Source organism: Halichondria panicea, chromosome 14 (genome assembly GCF_963675165.1).
Source record: "Halichondria panicea chromosome 14, odHalPani1.1, whole genome shotgun sequence".
NCBI lineage: Eukaryota > Metazoa > Porifera > Demospongiae > Suberitida > Halichondriidae > Halichondria > Halichondria panicea.
Window position 1 is genome coordinate 609663 of NC_087390.1, and position 20879 is coordinate 630541.

The following is a 20879-nucleotide window of genomic DNA, read 5'->3' on the forward strand; positions in this document are numbered from 1 at the left end:
ATCAACGAACATACAATACATTTTATTACATGTATAATTATATGAATTGAGCAAAGAAACACAAAATGCACAGAAGACAATAACGGTGAATGAAATGATTTTAGCTAGCTATACAGATTATTTCAGCCATGGTCTATTGGCACCGTAATTGTCCTCTCTAGCTTTAGTTCTTCTCTGTAGGGACTTGAGAAGTTCATCATGTGGTGAGGGTGCTGCCACTTGATTGGACGACGTAGAGTTGCCATGCTTACGTAATGTGTTACGTCTGTAGTTGGCCGGTCTGTATGCAGTGTTCTTCATACCTGTATATAGTACAAGCACAAGAGCGGCCGATGAATTCAGAATTGGTACACTGTCATGTATGTAGTAGCAAGCATGCAAATCTATACTATAGTTCAGTAGTTACAGAAGATAAAATAACCCAGGGCCAAATCTACACCTAAAAAATGTGCACGCTGCTCAGTAAACTTCAGACTACCAAACTATATACAGTCTCAAATAATGAACCTAGACAAGTGGTTACACACAAGTACTGACAGTAGCCAATCAACTGACCGGAAATGATCTCTTCAATAGCTCCGTCGTAGATCTGAGGCAGTACGTCCACACCCTGATCATCCTGTACACACAAGCAAGCAGGTTCTCAGTTAATATATAGACAGACAGACAATTCTCAGTTGATATTTAGACAGCAAGTGATTATTATTCCAGAGATATTCTTATACCAGGAGAGGGTGTTGTTTACCTCTGATAAGGAAGTGTCATCCACGCAAGGTAATACACACAGTTGCTATAATGGGGGAATGAGAGAATGTGTTAACAGAATGATTGATGTACGCTCTTGTGATATACTTACAGCTTGTCTGATGGCTATCTTGGCAAGGTTTTCACTGTCTGCTTTCTGTATAGAGACAAAATATCATTCACCATTCAAACTGTACTGTATACCACACCCACACACTGTACATGACTGTACTTAGAAACACTAAAATACAAATACATACGGGAAAGAGGAACCAACATTAGTTTGACAAAGGTTTGAAACAATTTCTTTGGACAATGTATAAATGAAAGCACCGCAGGTGCTGATGCCTCGGTGAAGATGCCAAAGCTACATAACATAAAGCTACTAATAGCTTTGATAATTTTGCTGCATGCAAAAACTCACAGAGTGGGTAATGATCGACCATTATTATTGTTAAAAACGATCTATGCCAAAAGTTCAAGTCTAAAATTAATGGCTACATTAGCAGAACCTTGCAGCTCTCTTCTCACTCTTGCAGCTACCAATAGCTAGCGTTCTAGTGCAGAGCTAACTACTAAGTAGAGTAGCAACACTCGGTAAACAAGTTTGGCTACGTGCTCTTCTGAAAAGGCTGCAATGGCATTCCAAGTAAGCAAAACTAGGTATAACTCGAGAACAAAGCATTATTTTGCAAATCCACGAATTAAAATCCAAGTAAACATGACTGGAAGCCTATAGAAACTCTTACTTGCACTTGATTCATCCTTGAGCAGCTGTAGCAGTCTACACAGACAGACAGACACACAGACACACTACCGTATACATGTACCTCGCTTGCGCATGCGCACAGAGGCATAACAAAGGTGAACATGTTGTTTGTAGATAATCAGTCGCCCTCATCTCCCCTGAAGCATATCAAACAGGAAACCACCACAGACCACTAAAGGTGATTGATGGTATCAGCAATAGTTGTAGGGTCAACTGAGGGTTACCTGATCTCATGACATGCCAACATCTATCCTACATGTCAATGCACAACACTCGTTATTATAATTATAGTAAGAAAGTTACTCTGAAGTTTGTGACGAATCTGTGCAGAACGGGAAAGATGGAGTTGGGTTGACTCAGTTTAGCATTTTCTCCAAAGTATTGCACAACTTCTCCGAACGCCTCCTACAAAATGAGGTTTATACATGTGGTGTGATCTAACATGTACATGTATGTACTACTCCCTAAATTCAACATTTAAAAGGTATCTTTCTAAGCTTTCAGAAAATCAGAAAATCGTTGAAACTGAATGCACAAGTAATGGCAGCTGAAAGAGTCCCCGAACCATGAGGGGGGGGGGTGTAGTTTAATATGGTATATGATGCATTGAAGGTGTACTACAATAAAGATGTCCATCAAACTCTTAAAACTGAGCTGACCTTGGCAGTCTCCAATCCTTTCTCCAGCTTGGTGACCTTAGGCTCTGCCTCCAGACAGAAGGTCTTGAGGGCAGTGTTCTGTTTATTGTTGATGAGCTCTCCAGTCGCCTCCTTTATGCCTTTACTGATCTGACGGAAGTCGGCCATGAGTAGGTCCAGAGAGACTGTGTGTGTGGTGTGTGGTGTGGTGTGAGGTGTGTGAGGTGTGTGTGTGTGTGTGTGAGGTGTGGTGTGAGGTGTGGGTGGGTGTGTGTAAGGTGTGGTGTGTGGAGGGGGTAATAAAGATCTGTTTACAGAGCAGTCTATTGTTAAATAATAAAAGCCAGAGAGACAGTGATTCAAAAGATTCAAAGTACATATAACTCCAAGGCCTGTTTAGAGCTAGAAGCTAATGATGACACCATTTTCTCACCAGGTGCAGCCTTATCCAGGTAGGTGAGCTCATGGACAAATCCTAACAGCAAGGGGAACTTGTCTCGTATCACTCCCGCTACGTAGTGCATCAGTGTTACTGTGTGGTCACTAGGGGCCTTAGAATCACGCAGCTGCATGGGCAGAGAGAGAGGAGGTCACACATACTCTATAAAATTACACCGTATAACGCGAAACTTTTGAGAGGCTATAATTTTCGTTGTTTTCGTGTATTCACGAAAATTAGATGTGCAAAGATTAAAGGCGTGGCTGGCTCCGGTAAGCAGTTATCCCACAAACATGCAACAAAATGCTTTTAGAGGCCATTCCACGAAATGTAAGTACCTCGAAAATTTCGCGCTATACAGTATATAATCATGCTTGTGTCCTGTGGTTTGCTGTACATGTGTATGGTTGAGAAAAAGTTAATCCATCCACAAACAGTCATAATTTATTATCTGTTAGAGTGACTCAGTTTGTGTGGCCAGCTCACCATGTCCAGAGAGGCCACCTTGAACCCGTACACTCCACCCCTCTTACTGCTGTTCATGTAGTTGCCAAACGCTAGAATTATCTGCAAAATAAGATACATAGCAAGAGTAAACCACAACCAAATGTACGTAGAGTCTACACTGATATTAATTTTTGGCAAAAGAGGGGGGAGGCTATGGCTCTGTAGAATGCATTAGTCTGAAAGTCATGACAGTATAGGGGGACTCTAGCCCTCCCGGAGCCCCCATGCTTCCTATGAGGGGAGGCTATGGCTCTGTAGAATGCATTAGTCTGAAAGTCATGACAGTATAGGGGGACTCTAGCCCTCCCCGGAGCCCCCATGCTTCCTATGAGGGGAGGCTATGGCTCTGTAGAATGCATTAGTCTGAAAGTCATGACAGTATAGGGGGACTCTAGCCCTCCCCGGAGCCCCCATGCTTCCTATGAGGGGAGGCTATGGCTCTGTAGAATGCATTAGTCTGAAAGTCATGACAGTATAGGGGGACTCTAGCCCTCCCCGGAGCCCCCATGCTTCCTATGAGGGGAGGCTATGGCTCTGTAGAATGCATTAGTCTGAAAGTCATGACAGCTAGTAGAGGGGGACTCTAGCCCTCCCAGGAGCCCCCATGCTTCCTATGAGGGGAGGCTATGGCTCTGTAGAATGCATTAGTCTGAAAGTCATGACAGTATAGGGGGACTCTAGCCCTCCCCCGGAGCCCCCAGGAGCCCCCATGCTTCCTATGACGCTGTAACAAGCAAGTACGGGGGCCACTAACAAGTGAAAGTGAATGTCTAAGTTCAACAAGACACAGATAGCAGTTTGCTCACCTCCAAGACTTTCTTAAAGTGGTCTGAAGAAGTCACAGATTTAGAGGCTGCTATCACTGCATCAATTTGCTGTGAGGAGATAATGTACAGGCAGTACTGTAACTATATGGAGAAGTTATTCATTTGTGAGGAGGTTTAGAGTAGTAGTCAGGCCAGAACAAACTACCTAAAACCTCATTCAATGGGGCAAAAACTTGTTTTCTAAAGATTTTCCTTGTGGGTTCCACCGCTACAGTAGTTGTTAGGCAACCCACAAGGCAGGGGAAGCCGCACAAGTACTGCTAACACATGTATAATTATTATGCTCAACTCACAGGGATTAGAATACCAATGTCCTCCTCAAAGTTGCCCATGAAGATCATCACATTCAGTCGTGCTTGTAACCTCTCCACTCTGTACAACTGCAGAATGAGGGAATAGGATAAGTAACTACCAAGGGCCGTCATGAAAATGGCCTGCTGCAAATATGCGATTTGAGCATGTCATCTGAAAGAGCTCCTTCTAAGCTTTCAGAAAAATAAAATCGTTGGAATTTTACCATCGAACTCTATTTAAAGAGACAACTCTAGTAATTTTTCAAAATGCAGCCTATACGTAGCTACCCATCACCTACAGCAAGCTAAAGTCTATTTGTGTTGAGTTTGACCTTCATAAAGTGGTCATAACTTTGTCATACTTTACTGAAATTCAAAGTTTCATATACCATTGGATTCCTTGTTAAAAAGCGCTTCTATCTATATGCTGTAAGCTCCAACCAGTTAAAAGTTAGCATTTTCCATGTAGAAGTCCCAGGCATACTTTGTTCACCACATAAAGCATAAATGAAGCCATAATTGACCACATAACTTCCGGGGCCAAACTCAATGCAAATAGACTTTAGATTGCTTTTCTCACCTCAAACACAAACCGGTCATTGTCTGGCAGTGTCTTCGCGTCTTTCTTGTCTTTCTGGAACTGACCAAACTTCTTAACCTCGTCTTCGTTGGGAGTCACTTTGTTTAGGATCTCCACCAAATCCACTGGCAGACGTTCCAAGTCCATCCTGGGGGAGGGGCCAACAAGAACATCAAAGGGTGGGTGTGGTGTGTATAATTATAATCAGTCACGCACAGTAGTAAATAAAATAACAATGCATGTACAGTACTTGTATATCAGAGGAGGTACGACAGGCGCGGTGCAGCTCAAGCAATTAGCCTCTGATTGAGCAATAATTATCCTCCCACGTCGTATGTTTTTGCTGAGAGTAATCAGAGGCTAATTACTGTGAGCTGCACCGCGCCTGTCGGACCTCCTCTGCTTGTATATCAATTGTAAACTCCACATCAATTTGTTTTCAGATCCCCTGCTACTGTAGCTAACCATACTTACTGTGTGATGACATCTTTGAGCTCCTCTGAAGAACACGTAATCTTCCTCCGTGCAATGGCAACGTTCTGAGATCTGTTGGTGTCCAGTAGCCCTTCCTTCTGCACCGTCTTCTTGCGGGGGGTGGGCTCTGGCTTGACTCCCTCTCCGTCAGGCTCATTATTAGCGGGTGTGTTCAGCTTGAAGGTCTCCTCAAACTCTGAGTGAGAGAAAAAAACCAATTGAACAGTAGAGCTATGTGATACCGATCTTGGAGTTTCGGTCTCCATTGTTTTCGAAAAATAAACAAAGTACTGGATCGCTCGATAGTTATAAACAAGTACATACTGCAATACTGAAGACATAATTATATGAAATATTAAAAGACGTACAATGACAAAATTTTCACACTCTAATCACATGACCACCCCTCACCGGTAAAATCGATCAGTTTGATGATTTTCTCATCGTCCATTTCAGTGAAGACAGTGCCTGCGATCTGGGTGGCCGGGATACTGGACCAGTTGAGTAGGGGCAGTCGATACTTGGTCTCAATCTTCCTCTTACCCCCGCGGACTGGGGACAGCGGGAGAGAGAGAGGGACAAGTACATACAGTGTGTATTATCAGCTCTACAGCTACATGTATAACTATATGTATGATGAGTACAGACAGTAGGATTCTAACATTCTGATAACTAAACAAATTCTGAGCTGTATTACATGTAGTTGAAATTATAATTGTTTGAAACTTAAGATACAGCTAGTAACTTAATTAGATAATAAAAAATTTCTTCTTCAGAAAAAAGTTGGCTCCTTCAAAAAGCAACTGATAATGATAATTATTGACTTACTTCCGAACTTTCCTCCCAGGGGTGGAAGTGGTGGTGCTCCCGGCCCTCCTGGTGGAGGGGGTGGTGGTGGGGGGGCACCCGGCAGTCCAGGAGGGGGCGGTGGTGGAGGGGGTGGGGCACCTCCGGGGAGTGGGGGTGGAGGGGGTGCTCCAGGAGGGGGAGGGGCATCCAACGAAGGCTGTGGAAGAAAATAACATATATGATTATAAAAATTTACTGCATTTGTAAAACCAACCATACATCTGTCTAATTTCATATTTATATATGTGCTACAGTGTGTACATGTATGACCTACAGATGCTTCAACAGTCAACGTACAGGTAATGTTCCAGTTTGTGCCTCCTTGACAGTTTTGTTCAAATCTGATAACTTCTTCTCCAGGTCAGCTAGGAGGGAGAGGGCAATGGAGAAAAGTAGTCAACAAGATGATTTATATATGCAGAATCTCAGAGCAAGTATTTTTTGTTGGTGTCAGTTCTCTCAATTTAAACAGATCATCGAGAGTTCTCAAACCCATAAAGTATTTAGACTTATACTAGCTAGACGGATTCTCACCAATTCTCTTGAGTGACTGGAACTCTGCAGCCTCGTGCTTCTCTTGGAGCTAACGAGACAATGTGGGCGTGTCATCATACATGTACATACAAGGGTGTAATAAACACAGTCGCATAGCCTCAGGGCATGATTTGGTAAGGGTCATCGTAATATAAAACACACGTAGCATGATAATCCTCGTATTTATTGATGTAACTACAGCTACACTGTACACAATAAACATGAAATGCACAATTGCTTTAACTCGTGTTATGAGCACTCAAAGTTTGATAGTAAACAGCCCCATTTCAGGAAAATCACAAAGGTGAAAAATTATAATAATAGTTTATTCTTCGCGAAAAAAACATTTTCATTCTGAAAGCAGTCCCTGATCTAAACACATCATTAGATAGTATTTAAAGGGGCTACAAACGCATCTTTTTATTTTGAAAATGGTTACTCTACTGTTTTCTCTCCCATACACACATTGCATGCACTGTCTGCCATTCTTAGTATCCTAACATCGACACCATATACTGTACATACCTCCGCCATTTGAGACTTGGTTTGTTCCACAGAGGACAGAGCGTCCGCCTTTGTCTTTGAGTCCTCTATCAGACTCTCCACGTGGAAGAAGTTTCCCTGATAGGCTGAGATCTGCGAGAGGAGGTTCGGAGCTACCGACGATGAGGACTTGAGTCTCTGTGTGTGTGTGTGGGAGTGTGTGTAGGTGAGTGTGGGCGTGTGGGTGAGTGTGGGCGTGTGTGTGTGTGTGCATGGGGAGGGGGGCATAATAATAGCAATAAACAGAGAAAAAGAAAATGCTTACGAGGGTAAGTCATACATGCACACAAACTATACATATCGACTACTAAAGAAGATGTGTGGTTAAACACACTATGACGCAGCGTAGCTACTAGTTAGAGCTCAAAGCCTGTCATAAAATTGAGTACACAACCAGAAAATGGACGTATGTAAACAGCAGCAAACCTCACCTCAATAAAGTCGTCAAGTCCGAGCAGAGTGAACTCGTGTTGCAGGTGCACCCTGAAGTTCATGTCTTCAGCAGAATGCACAAACACGTTGATGAAGGTCATACAAGCCACATGGAATTCACCACTCGCTGTGGGCTCCATGAAATAATGGAATAGCGTCTCAAACCGATACTGTTCGTTGTTTTCCTTCTTGAAGTTGTCCACTGATTCCATTATCTTGATGTGACCACCCTTTACCAGACACACGGCTGCTAGGAGCTCAATCACAGCTATAGCCGTCCTGTGTGTGTGTGTGGGCAGTGTGCGTGTCGAGGGGGTGGGTGTGTGAGTAGGTGTGTGTGTGTGTGGGGAGGGGGTGTTTTCATAACTAAGCTGTGATAAGGAAGTGTCATCCACACAAGGTAATACACACAGTTGCTATAATGGGGGAATGAGAGAATGTGTTAACAGAATGATTGATGTACGCTCTTGTGATATACTTACAGCTTGTCTGATGGCTATCTTGGCAAGGTTGTCACTGTCTGCTTTCTGTATAGAGACAAAATATCATTCACCATTCAAACTGTACTGTATACCACACCTACACACTGTACATGACTGTACTTAGAAACACTAAAATACAAATACATACGGGAAAGAGGAACCAACATTTGACAAAGGTTTGAAACAATTTCTTTGGACAATGTATAAACAAAGGTGAACATGTTGTTTGTAGATAATCAGTAGCCCTCATCTCCCCTGAAGCATATCAAACAGGAAACCACCACAGACCACTAAAGGTGATTGATGGTATCAGCAATAGTTGTAGGGCCAACTGCTGGTTACCTAGGGCAGTATACTAGACTGATCTCATGATATGCCAACATCTATCCTACATGTCAATGCACAACACTCGTTATTATAATTATAGTAAGAAAGTTACTCTGAAGTTTGTGACGAATCTGTGCAGAACGGGGAAGATGGAGTTGGGTTGACTCAGTTTAGCATTTTCTCCAAAGTATTGCACAACTTCTCCGAACGCCTCCTACAAAATGAGGTTGACATGTGGTGTGATCGATAAGCAATTGGTAATTACATGTACGTACTCAACATTGATGATACCATTTGAAAGGTCTCTTTTTAAGCTGTCAAAAACCACAAAATAGTTGAAATTGAATGCAGGTTATGGCAGCTAAAAGAGTCCTCAAACCATTGATTAAACGGAGGGGGGATGAAGTTGGTATGTAATAGACGGACTATAATTATAACACGAGTGTAGGGTCCAATTTGTCTGACAAAAGCGTGGGCTATATAATTAGGGTATACGTTGGTATAAATGTTCGCGGTAGATGCTTGATCAGCGAAAACCATGAACATTTATACCCTCGAAATATCCCCGCTATACGGTAGCTAGGGAAATACTGAATGGAAGGAACTACCTACAGACAACACTGATAGTACACTCATAGGGAGGTAATAAACCCTCCACTGATATAGCTAGTGCAGCACTATTAGCATGCAGTGGATGAGATGGTGGTCTCACACACACACAGCTATTATCCGCCCACTCTCTCACATGAAGAACTGAGATCCGTTGGTGATTGGTCCCTTGTTGGCCATTGAGAGGAGGAATGGTTTCTCGTGTTTGTGCTGGAACACCTCATCCTTGAACATGCCACCATAGATGGACTCCCCACCCATTCCACCACCTGTGTGGGGTGTGGGGGGTGGGTATGTGTGTGTGAGGTGTGTGGAGAGGTGTGAAACACAAAGATTGTCCAATTGTCTTCGGGGAAACTAGTGAAGATGTGCAGTACCACCCTTGTGTGTACACGTAATTAACTTGCGACTAAAAGATATTTAAGCATCGTATTTTTTCACACTTAGGTACAGAATTGTATCACAAATGACATGATACAATGTCCATACTGACCGCAGCTGAAGTCTCCTCCTTGTACAATGAAGCCCTTCACTATACGGTGGATGGGTGTGCCCTTGTAGTGTAATGGCTTGAACGTGCTCTTGCCCCTCCCCCCTCTCACCCGTACACAGACACCGGAAGTTCTCCGTTCTCTTGGGAACCACATTACTATATAACTCAAACACAACCCGCCCAGCTGAACAAGAGAGGAAGAAATACTTTTTACGACAGTCTACATTAATACAGCATATTAAAATGTCTACTAGATCTAGTACAGCTTGATTATACAGCCAAACCAACACATCCATAACTTACTTGCCACTCCATTGATAGCTATGTCAAAGAAACATCGTGGAAGAGGAGCAGGCATCATGAAATTAGGCTATCTTCATGGAGGGTGTATCTTTTACCACATGGCAGTAGTTGGGCGTTGCTGTTGGATTGGACTGATACGCCCATCTAGCCCATAATTGTGATCTTACCAATGTTTCATTAATGATCTTTACCCTAATAAAGTATCAGATTTAGTACACAATGCATTTTCACAACAATTAACACTAGACTACAAGTCAGAAAACAGAGAATCTTGTGCCTTGTTTTTTAATACTTGACCATACGTACAAGACCCTCCTCTTTGACCATACTGGCATACAAGACCCTCCACGATTTTTGCAACGCTATTCTTTCAATTGTTTTATCAAAGATCTTTACCGTATATGACAATTTGGCATCAAGTATGTGCAGTCTTGTTTTATGGCTGAAGTTGCTTCTACTGAACAGCTCCCAGTGAAACTGGGTCAGGAATACCGAATAAAACTGAGCAAAAGCTTCACCTTCCCCAGGGAGAATGCCTATCACACCATCAAATGTGAGTCAGAGTTTCTCCGATATTTACACCATACTAAAATATCGCCATGCATACATAGAGTTCATCTCCTTCAGTGAAGGATTATATAAACCAGTATGATAGGAAGACTGTAGTGGCGTGTCTCCACCCCCTTAGTCTTAATATAAATACATGTATTTTTTTCAGCCTAATTTTACCGAATCATTTAGTGACTGACATTGATGGCCACTGTATCAGATGACTTGAAGCCTCTGTCAGTGGATCCCACAAAGCCTGGTAAACTGCGAGTGGCTGATGATGAAGTGAACGTACGACTACCAGTAGTACAGGTGAGGGGATAACTGTAGCTTAGCTACAATCACTTCCTCCATACCCTGAGGTTGTATCTAGGGAAGTGAGCAGTCACCGTGGTGGTACACTGGGGTACTGTACAACTAGCCCAGCATCATATCATACACTATTTGCTATCTCACAGCAACTGAGCTAGATCTATTAGTAGGTTTCTAGGGAGCAAACTTAATAAGCAAGTACATGTAGTTGTGTAGTTACAATTATGAGCTCTCCAATCAGCTATTTTATTGTGAGGCATGTTTGCCAATAGAGAGGTGGCCTCCTAACACAGTCAGGTCCAAACACACAATTATATGCTATGGAGATGTTGAGTGGCTGTATTATAGAGGGTGACTACAATAGACAGGTTTGACTATAACTACAATCATTCTGCCCCCCTCCACTTCCACACAGGCTGAGTGGACTGATGATGTGGCCCAGTTCAGAGGACCCAAGAAGCCTGTCACTAAAGAGTGTGTGCTCATCATAGACACTGTGTCTGGAGAGGATCAGTACTGGAGAGGATCAGTAACAACATCCAACTCAAGGCCATCAGGTTATTAGTAGGACACTCAGGCAGAGTCAAGTGTATTATGTGTGTACACTAACCACTAGGACACCCTCTATAATTATTACAGCCCAGGTTAATGGAGTTGCTTGCTTACAATTATAGACAAAATCTACTGTAGCAAAAGTCACTAAGGGCACCAAAGTGTAATAGCTTCCCAATGGTTTGGGGACTCTTTCAGCTGCCATAACTTGAATTCCGTGTATCCAATTTCAACGATTTTCTGATTTTCTGAAAGCTTAGAAATAGACCTTTCATATTTGAGAGATAAAAAAGCAATTCTTATTTCTGCTGCTACCCCTCACACACACACACACACACACACACACACACACACACACACACACACACACACACACACACACCACATCTATTTACATTCCCAACAACACTCCCATCACCACCACAAAACCTCTAGACAATTCCTGAGGTTTATTATCATAAAATCACCTCAACCAAGCAACCTACATTTATACAGATAAGACACCCACCCACACCCACACACCCACACACACACACACCCACACCCACACACACCCACACACACACACACACACACACACACACACACACATACAGGGACGTACGGACGGAAGTGATGATGAATGCGTACGCTGACCTTGTGTTTCAGTTTGGAATGGCTGACGAGAACCAAGCCACTTACATTTATTCAAGGACCAACACGGCTGTGCAGCACAACAAAGCTGAATGGTTTTACGATGGCTTCAAGGTACACACACTATACACAACATCAGAACTCTAGTCACAGAGGCAACTCTAGTACTCGTACCTGTACAGGAACCAACTACTGAAGCCACTGACTAACTACAATGTATGTGCATCACGTACCCCCTCTCGTCCACCAGGGTTCAGTACCTAGCAGTTAGTGAACATTGTAGGCAGCTGTGTGCTTGTCTAAGCTATTACTCAACGCAGCTGTTACGGTTTATTCGGTGGCCAATTCACAGAAGCTCAGCATCCAAAATCCATTTGACATTCTCAAAGTAGGTCTAACATGTTTGTGCCGACTGTTGCAGATTTTTGATGCTCTGCTCAACGGAGATCTGATACCGTATCCTACGTACTTGTACAACATCACTGGATCCACCAACTACTACAACATTCTCAGGACCTCGCTAGGTACACGTATGTTGATAGAGTATGTCAGAAAGTGTTGGATAGAAGTATACAGTCCTGTTTGGAGTGGTATATACTCTTTTTACCTATACGTAGTGTACTGAACATTCTACTGTATTATTTATCTTATGTTGGTACATACTTAACCAGTGTTTGGTTAAAGGGCTCTTGTTTGAGTAGCTAATTGAATTTGGGAATCTGTACAAGTTAAGTTGTGCGTATGGATTGAATTTGGGGAAGTCCTAGACTATACAATTATCTCTATTGTGGTCATGTACTGTGTTAGAGGCATTGAGAAGCTGTGTGCATGGCAAATAATGGCAAGAAAGATTAGCAGTAATACATGCTGCCCCTCCCCCAAGCCATAGTCTAGCCTGCCACCCTGTTTGAACTGTACACTGGGGAAACACTGACTTAAGTATTGTAGGGTATTGTTGAAATGTCATGCCCTGGGGTGATTGGTTTCTCCCTGTGTGTATACTTGTGTAAGGAAACCAATCTATAGCTGTCACCCCTTGCAACACACACACATTTCTTGTTCTCACCCCACACACACACGCACACATTTCTTGTTCTCACCCCCCCCCCCCCCGACACACACACACACATTTCTTGTTCTCACCCCACACACACACACACACATTTCTTGTTCTCACCCCCCCACACACACACACAGACATTTCTTGTTCTCACCCCCCCCCCCCCACACACACACACACATTTTTTGTTCCCACCCCACACACACACACATTTCTTGTTCTCACCCCCCCCCACACACACACACACACATTTCTTGATCTCACCCCCCCCCACACACACACACACACACACACACACACACACACACATTTCTTGTTCTAACCCCCCCCACACACACACATTTTTTGTTCTTCTTACCCCCCCCCCCACACACACACACATCTCTTGTTCTCACCCCCCCACCCCCCCCCACACACACACATTTCTTGTTCTCAGCCCCCACACACACGCACACATTTCTTGTTCTCACCCCCCCCCACACACACACACACATTTCTTGTTCTCACCCCCCCACACACACACATTTCTTGTTTCCCCCCCCACACACACACATTTCTTGTTCTCCCCCCACACACACACACACACACACACATTTCTTGTTCTCACCCCCCCACACACACACATTTCTTGTTCTTCCCCCCACACACACACACACACATTTCTTGTTCTCCCCCCCACACACACCCCCACACACACACACACACATTTCTTGTTCTCCCCCCACACACACACACACACATTTCTTTTTTATTATCATAAAATCACCTCAACCAAGCAACCTACATTTATACAGATAAGCCACCCACCCACCCACCCACACACACACACACACACACACACACACACACACACATTTAATTATTTTGACTAATGGCAAATCCAACCAAGGTTAGATCTTATACATGTAGCTACAAGCCACAAAACGCCTAAAGTAAGATGATACACATATATGATATGGGAATCACATGAGCCTAAACATAATCGTCATGGTACTACAAAACTGGTACAAAAACTGAGAACAAAGAGACAGAAATAAAAGAGCTGACAATAATGGAAAAGAAAGAGACTTACATTGTCACGTGGGTTCCATTTTGCTTAACTTAATTACTTATGTACACAATAACTATAAGGTAGCAAATTTGAAGTACTTCCTAAACAAAAAAAATTTAGCTTGCTTTTTCAACTGCATGTTTTGTGGTGTTTAACCATAGAGTCTATGGTTTGACAGTCACACCCGGACTCCGCATGTATGGGAGTGGTCCCGCCTTTCCTCGAGCTATCCACAAGTCAGGAAATTAAAGGGACCGAAACTTGTGGACTGGCAATGACGGGTCTGGTGCTCCTCTGAAGACCGGAAAAAAAAAATGTATATAAATTGTCAATTGAATGTCCTTCATAAAAATAAATGTGCATCCCGTTTGAGTCAAAATGGTACGCTTCAGCGGGCGCGGTTCCATCCAACCCAGTTAGCTATAATACGAATATTTCTTCTCAGCATCAAAAAGACACAGCATAAGTTAAAATAATGTTGTTAGACTGCATACATTTACAAATAACATATGATATATATGTATATATTCTATGAACTGAAAATCAGCATCTTCCTGTTTGAGAAATTTGAATTTTTAAATTATATGAGTCAGCAAGGTCTCAGTGGACAAATATACACCCAACTTTTATTATTTTTTTATTTCAATCTCTCAAACACACACATTTCTCGATCTCACCCCCCCCACACACACACACACACATTTCTTGTTCTAACCCCCCCACACACACACACATCTCTTGTTCTCACACCCCCTACACGCACACACACATTTCTTGTTCTCACCCCCCCACACACACACACATTTCTTGTTCTCCCTCTCCCCACACACACACACATCTCTTGTTCTCACACCCTCTACACGCACACACACATTTCTTGTTCTCACCCCCCCCACACACACACACACATCCTTTGTTCTTACACATTCTTTGTTCTTACCCCCCCACACACACACATTTCTTGTTCTCACCCCCACCCCACACACACCCACATATTCTTGTTCTCACCCCCCCCCCCACACACACACACACACATTAAAGTAGATTAAAGGTTTCTAATTTTGTTATGTTCGGGTTAACCCTAACCCTAACCCCCACACACACATTTCTCCCTTCACAGATAGGAGATGATGTTGCCGGGTATGTGAGGACAGTGAACAAGTTTATGCAGGTGGTCGTGAGAGGGGGTGGGCACATTCTCCCGTTTGACCAGCCGGAGAGAGCACTCAACCTCATCCAGAACTTTGTGAACATGCAATAGCCTATTATTATTATGTTGTCTGGAAATGATCATGCTTCAAGTATAAGGATAAAAATGAAATCTAGTCGTGTCATTTAATATGTTGTTTGAAGAGAAGATTTTAATTACCAAATCAACGAAACGATCAAAAACAATTGCTATTAGAGACATAAATAATTATGGAGTGTATAATTATTGTATAGAGTTTATACTCTCTGCCCAATGGTACACAAAAATATACTGTACATGTATAAGAAAGATAGCCACCGATTGGGAAGACTTATAAGATTTAGTATACAAACTAGACCATAACATAAAACAGGAGTCATACATATAACTGAATAAACACAATTCTTCGTCTGACATCAACGTACTCGGGACATGTGACAATGTTCTTTTTTGTCTTCTCAGAAGTGCCGAATTCTTTCAGTGTTTTGTTTTTCAACAGCCCCCTGACAATTGGGGAGCACTCGGTGATCTCAGCAATGAGGTGAAACACCTCTAGAGTCTTGTTCTTGGCTAACACATTTCCCACAGCTTCAGCCTCTTCAGTGGTAACAGTGTACGGTATTAAATCTTTTAATGGTGCCACATGCAGATAGAGTTTCAGGTGTTTAACTGTATTGTTTTCTCTCAATGCTTCCAAAACAGGTAGTAGATCCCCTGGCAACTGTATACAAAACGTAAGTTCAATGAATTGTAGAGTTGTATTAAGTTGAATCATTTGGTCCAGTTCAAGCGTTCCAATATCATAACCTTTGCATATCCTTTGCAAATCATTATGATATGAAATAGTTAGCTTAGTTAGACATGTGTTAACTTGCAGTCCCTGCATTAAATAACTCAGGCTACCTTTGAAATTCCTGTAATGCAGTGTCAATTCCTCTAGAGATGTGTCAGTCTGTAGATACTCACCAATAGCTTCATCAAAATCGTAGTCAATGTGACATGTAAGTTCAAGGCTTTTAATGGAATGTAATCGATTGTCTTTGAGAGAACGTAAAACGTCACAGGCATTATCAGGACAAGACAAAGTTAGTGATTGCAAGTGCTGGTGGGTAAAGAAATATTCTTTTATTTTACTTTGGATATCGAGTTCTTTAAGTATCGGAAAATCGAGTCGAGTACTAAAAAACTGCTCATTTTGTGTGGGAGTCAAGGGAAGTTTGGAAGAGCATCGCAGATATTGTAAACTTAGTTTCCAGTGGCTTAATATTGAAATTAAGTTTTTGGTTTTTGACTCTTTTTTTGTAAACATTCTTCTTGGACCATCATTGGTAATTGAAATTTCAAACATTAAATGTGGCAAGATTTTCGTGTTGTTCCTTTTTAACTCAGTCACGTTCAATCCAATTGAAATACACCAACGTTTAGTATCTGTGATGGGTAGGGTACCAATAGAACGCGCTTGTACCAAATGTATCACCAACATTTCAATACTAGAATGTGCAATGAAGTCAGACAACAACTCTTCATCAGCTGGTGATACTTGAGCACATTTCAAAACTTTCAAGCAGCGTTTTGGCTTCAAAATATCAAGTATTCGTATCACAGTGTCTCTTGAGATGCCAAAATCTAGTTCTACAACACTTAAGTTTGGAGATAGCTGTATAGTGTCAAATATTTTTAATACACATGGAACCTCAGGCCCATCAAATATATAGTCAATAATACTGATAGTGACGCTTTCTAATTCTGGTAGTATCCTATCAGTGAGTGTATGCCAAGCAGATGGAATCTTGAATGTGGTAGACATTTTCAGATGCCTTACACTTAGAGTAAAAGAAGGCAAAACTTTGTTGATCCCTGCTAACATCATTGATCTATCCACATCACCATATCTTATTTCATTAAGCTCGAACATGTTCATTAAAGTTACTTTGAAATGAGCAGAAGCTACAATATAACCAAGTGCAAACTGATCAATTTTCTCATACCATGCTGGTTTTTCATACAGCACATTACAATACAAGTCCTTCATGACTTGCACATTTTGGCTTTCATAGATCCACAGAATTTGATCACTTGAGAATCTACACATTCTCTCGGCTTTTAACGATCCTTCCTCATAGTACACATAAGGAGTTGGAAGTACACACTGTGTCCATGGGTCATTCAGTTTAGTCAATCCAGCTAAAAACAATAGAATCATCTTGTATGATCCATCATTAGCCTTCGTTTCAAACAAAACAAATTGCTCGTGTGGGGTTTTATTTTTCCAGACGTAAAATGCAGCGAGGAACTCTTGAAGTGTTAGATGAAGGAAATTGTAAGATGGAGAACTGTTTCTTTTCATTATGGATTTATACAAAGGATGTACACTGTTCATGAATCCAAGTGTAGTGCTAGCATCAGCAATATCTTGTTTAAAGAAAACCAACTGTTGTTTTTCTTTTGTTATTCCATTGTACGCAATTTGGCAGAGCTTATCAAAATGTACCTGAAGTGACGAAGGTAACTCACTTAGCTCACCACTCCAATCACTCTCTGGTTTGTCATGCAAATATCTTATAATCAAAACTTGAGAGTATGCAGTGTATAGTTCAGTTGTTGTGTTAGGAAAGATGCTATTGCTTTCGTCGTGGCATTCTCTGTAAACTTCAACTACAATTCTGGCATGAAGAGGGTTATACATTGCGCTAGAGATACGTGGATTAGAGTCAATGTATTCACATAGTTCTGGTGGAGCCCCATCTTTGATCATTAGATCAATATACTCAAGAATTTCTTCTGAAGAAAATCCCAAGATTTCAATGAATTGATCAATTCTTGAACTACACTGAGTAGCAGGTAGATCACATGCCGCCCAGGGTCTAGTAGTAACAAGAACAGTACAACTAGAAAGAAGGTCTCCGGTTATTAGTTTCATAAAAATAGAATCTTTTTGTCTAAGGGATGGTGGTAACTCATCTAGGCCTTCCAAAATGAAAAGAATACCTTGCCCATGATGATTTTGTATGATAGTAGTAGCAACAACATTTTTAGAAGCATCAGTATTTTCACATTGAAATAGATCAACTAATTCTACAGCTTCCTGAACATTCTTATCTCGAAGTCGGAGCAATACAACGAGGGAGTAATCTGTCCAAACGTCACCATTAGCCCATCGTCTGCACAGTTCCCATGACAAAGTCGTCTTACCTCCTCCAGGAGCCCCTTTAATGACAACTAGTTTAGAGAATTTGCCCTCTACTTTGGAAGCTATCTGGTCCATTGTGATTCTCTGTCTAGGAAATGTATCCAGCTCGCCTTTAACTATTTCTGACCAGGACTCTTCCATTTCCTTTCTCGATAAATGTTTACTTACATCCGCACATTCTAGATTAACAAAATGTTTAACACACTGGAGAGGATATTTGTCATCAGCAGGGAGGGATCTTGTATCGTAAATACTAGTTAAGTATGATCGATAAATTCCTATTGCTTCATCTGGTTGGATGGTGGGATGATTATCGGATTTGGATTCTGAAAATAAACATAAAGCGAAAGATAAAGAATACAGTAGAATCTTCAGTACAGTATGTGTATAGATAAAAAGATTACGACTGCTATCCCAAACTTTCTTACATAACTCTATCACTAATTATATCCACAACCAATTGCAACTTTCGGAGTCTTACATGAACAACTACAGCAATCCCTGAGATGTGTCCTTTACTCTATCACCACTCACACAAACTACCGATTAGCTAACTCACTGGTTGGTCCAGGAGTCGCTGTGGACAATTTCTTCTTAGATGGCCCAGGTGAAGTATCGTCATCTGCTATAATTATGTATATACAATTGACTGAAGTACATAAAGATAATAGTTATAGTTTTCGTGACGAGGTTATCCATTCACATAGTTAAGTACTCTGTTGACTATTCATAGAAATGCTCATAGTGTGGTCTATATTGCTAGTAGCTTCACAATTGTCCTACATATCTAAGTAACGTTCCTGGCTTTAAGCTGCGTTATACTGAAACAGATATTAATCCATAGAAATGCTGGTCAAGGTTAGCCTCATGACTATTCATACCTGTACATGCCTCCTCTATAGCCTCAGCGACATCATTCCGATCAACTGTTGGTGCTCTGAGACTCTGACATATGTCAGAATAGGTGAGAGGGCCAGTCTTTAAGCGAGCAGCTATCATGTCACGTAGACAGGTTTGATTGTCTCGATGTTCATCACTGATATTATTGAGGATGTGAAAGCCTAATTCCAGATCAAGTCCCAAGTCGAACCAGTTACCAGCAGCTTTTATCAAGTTCTTGTAAACAAAATTCAAATCATCGAGAGTCAGAATTGAGGCTACAAAACAAATGATAAGTACAATGTCATACACATGGTTCGTGCATGTATATGTTCTATAAAATAGCTGATGAGCAATGTGTATGTTATATAAGCATACATGAATAAACAGACTGAGACACCGCTTACTAAACGTTGGTCCAGGGTTTGCTTCAACATCTCCTGACTGCAACAGTAAGCGGAATATCAGTAACAGAATATACAGACTGAGAGTGGGGGGCCGATTAGTGCTCTGAACTCTCACTAAGTCTTGGAACTTGATCGGCTTTTCTTGAGTATTAAAAACTAAGAGTTAAGTTTATAATTATTGTGGCAGTAAATATTCATTTAATTACCTGATGTGGTGCAATACTGAGTGTTCCATTGTTTCCGAGGGTTCCATCTCACCAAGCAGGCAGTGATGAGTGAGTAGCAGGTGATAAGCACAGCTGACAGAATGAGAACGGCCAGTGCACTCCCCCTCCATCCCAGCTCACAAGGAAACACTCCAGTCCAACTCAAGTCAACCACAGGGCAAGCAGGACGTGGGGGAGCTGTGTAGAGTTACATAAATATATTCATGTACTATATTCATGTGCTGTGTCATCACAATTATGGGTAATGATCGAGATTCCGTGAATGCACTAATGCCTACTGTATAGTGGGTAATTTTCAGGGGACAAAATATTTGTGGTTCAGCAATAATTATTAAGACATCTCGTAGGTAATATAATATTTTCGTGGTTGAGCTTGCAAAGGTATAGGCAATGGATAAAATATTTGTGGTCAGACCTTTAACCACGAAAATCAAAAATATTTTGTTCCACGAAAATCACCCTCTATAACGGTATTTAAAACTGACCCTTTAAGTATATATTGTGGCTTATTAATAATTATGTTCTATATATACCAACGTGTATAATTATGATAAGAAATGTTATGCAATTATTGGTGAGTATGCTTCACTGGCTTACAGGAAAAAGTTTGTAAGAAGAGTATGTATCTGATGGTGACCATAATGAGGTAGAGTTGGTAGAGGACAGGGGTGATCAACACAGAGGCAAGGCAGGCTCTGAGCTGCCAACTAGGTTTACGGAAAACCAGAGTAACATCATCTTCCAGATCAATTGAGAGATAACGGGCATGTCTCTGAGATGTCATCTTCATGGTTCTGTCAGAAGACCATGCAACTGTGCAGCTCCAAGAGTCAAGACAAATAGTTGCTGAGAAGCTTTTTCTGTAGCGTTCAGTGCAGACTTTATGCCAAATAAATCTTTGTTTAGCCTTGACCTTTTGACTACGAGACCCTCCCCTTTTTTTGCAAAGATACTCTTTCTTGCGATCTTTACCGTATACAACAATTT

General features: G+C 41.7%; 3 protein-coding genes and 1 pseudogene across 11 annotated transcripts in view; 1 reads left to right on the plus strand and 3 right to left on the minus strand.

Annotated features, from left to right (window-relative positions):
* Positions 1-20879, plus strand: part of LOC135347275 (probable serine carboxypeptidase CPVL) — a 34178-nt gene that overhangs the window by 8519 nt on the left and 4780 nt on the right. The gene's annotated exons all lie outside the window — the stretch shown is intronic.
* On the minus strand, positions 2-8644 carry LOC135347258 (formin-like protein 3). Of its 3 annotated transcripts, XM_064545157.1 has the most exons (20): positions 8551-8644; positions 8112-8156; positions 7629-7908; positions 7180-7335; positions 6655-6703; positions 6418-6485; positions 6100-6277; positions 5683-5823; positions 5272-5467; positions 4798-4945; positions 4218-4304; positions 3904-3972; positions 3077-3157; positions 2585-2717; positions 2173-2336; positions 1817-1918; positions 857-901; positions 746-790; positions 556-619; positions 2-302 (listed from the first exon to the last, which is right to left on the minus strand). In XM_064545157.1, exons 3-20 carry the CDS (start codon positions 7839-7841, stop codon positions 118-120), a joined length of 2124 nt encoding a protein of 707 aa, XP_064401227.1. In that variant the 5' UTR covers positions 7842-7908; positions 8112-8156; positions 8551-8644; the 3' UTR covers positions 2-117. The 3 variants fall into 3 exon arrangements, with proteins under 3 accessions (XP_064401227.1, XP_064401228.1, XP_064401229.1); XM_064545158.1 differs by lacking the exons at positions 3904-3972; positions 4218-4304 and having other exon boundaries at positions 8112-8608; XM_064545159.1 differs by lacking the exons at positions 7629-7908; positions 8112-8156; positions 8551-8644 and having other exon boundaries at positions 7164-7302.
* LOC135347277 (uncharacterized) lies at positions 9180-9901 on the minus strand (annotated as a pseudogene).
* LOC135347249 (NLR family CARD domain-containing protein 3-like) lies at positions 15342-20682 on the minus strand. Its single transcript, XM_064545140.1, has 6 exons — positions 20490-20682; positions 19872-20069; positions 19666-19821; positions 19261-19536; positions 18939-19004; positions 15342-18705 (listed from the first exon to the last, which is right to left on the minus strand). Exons 1-6 carry the CDS (start codon positions 20680-20682, stop codon positions 15566-15568), a joined length of 4029 nt encoding a protein of 1342 aa, XP_064401210.1. The 3' UTR covers positions 15342-15565.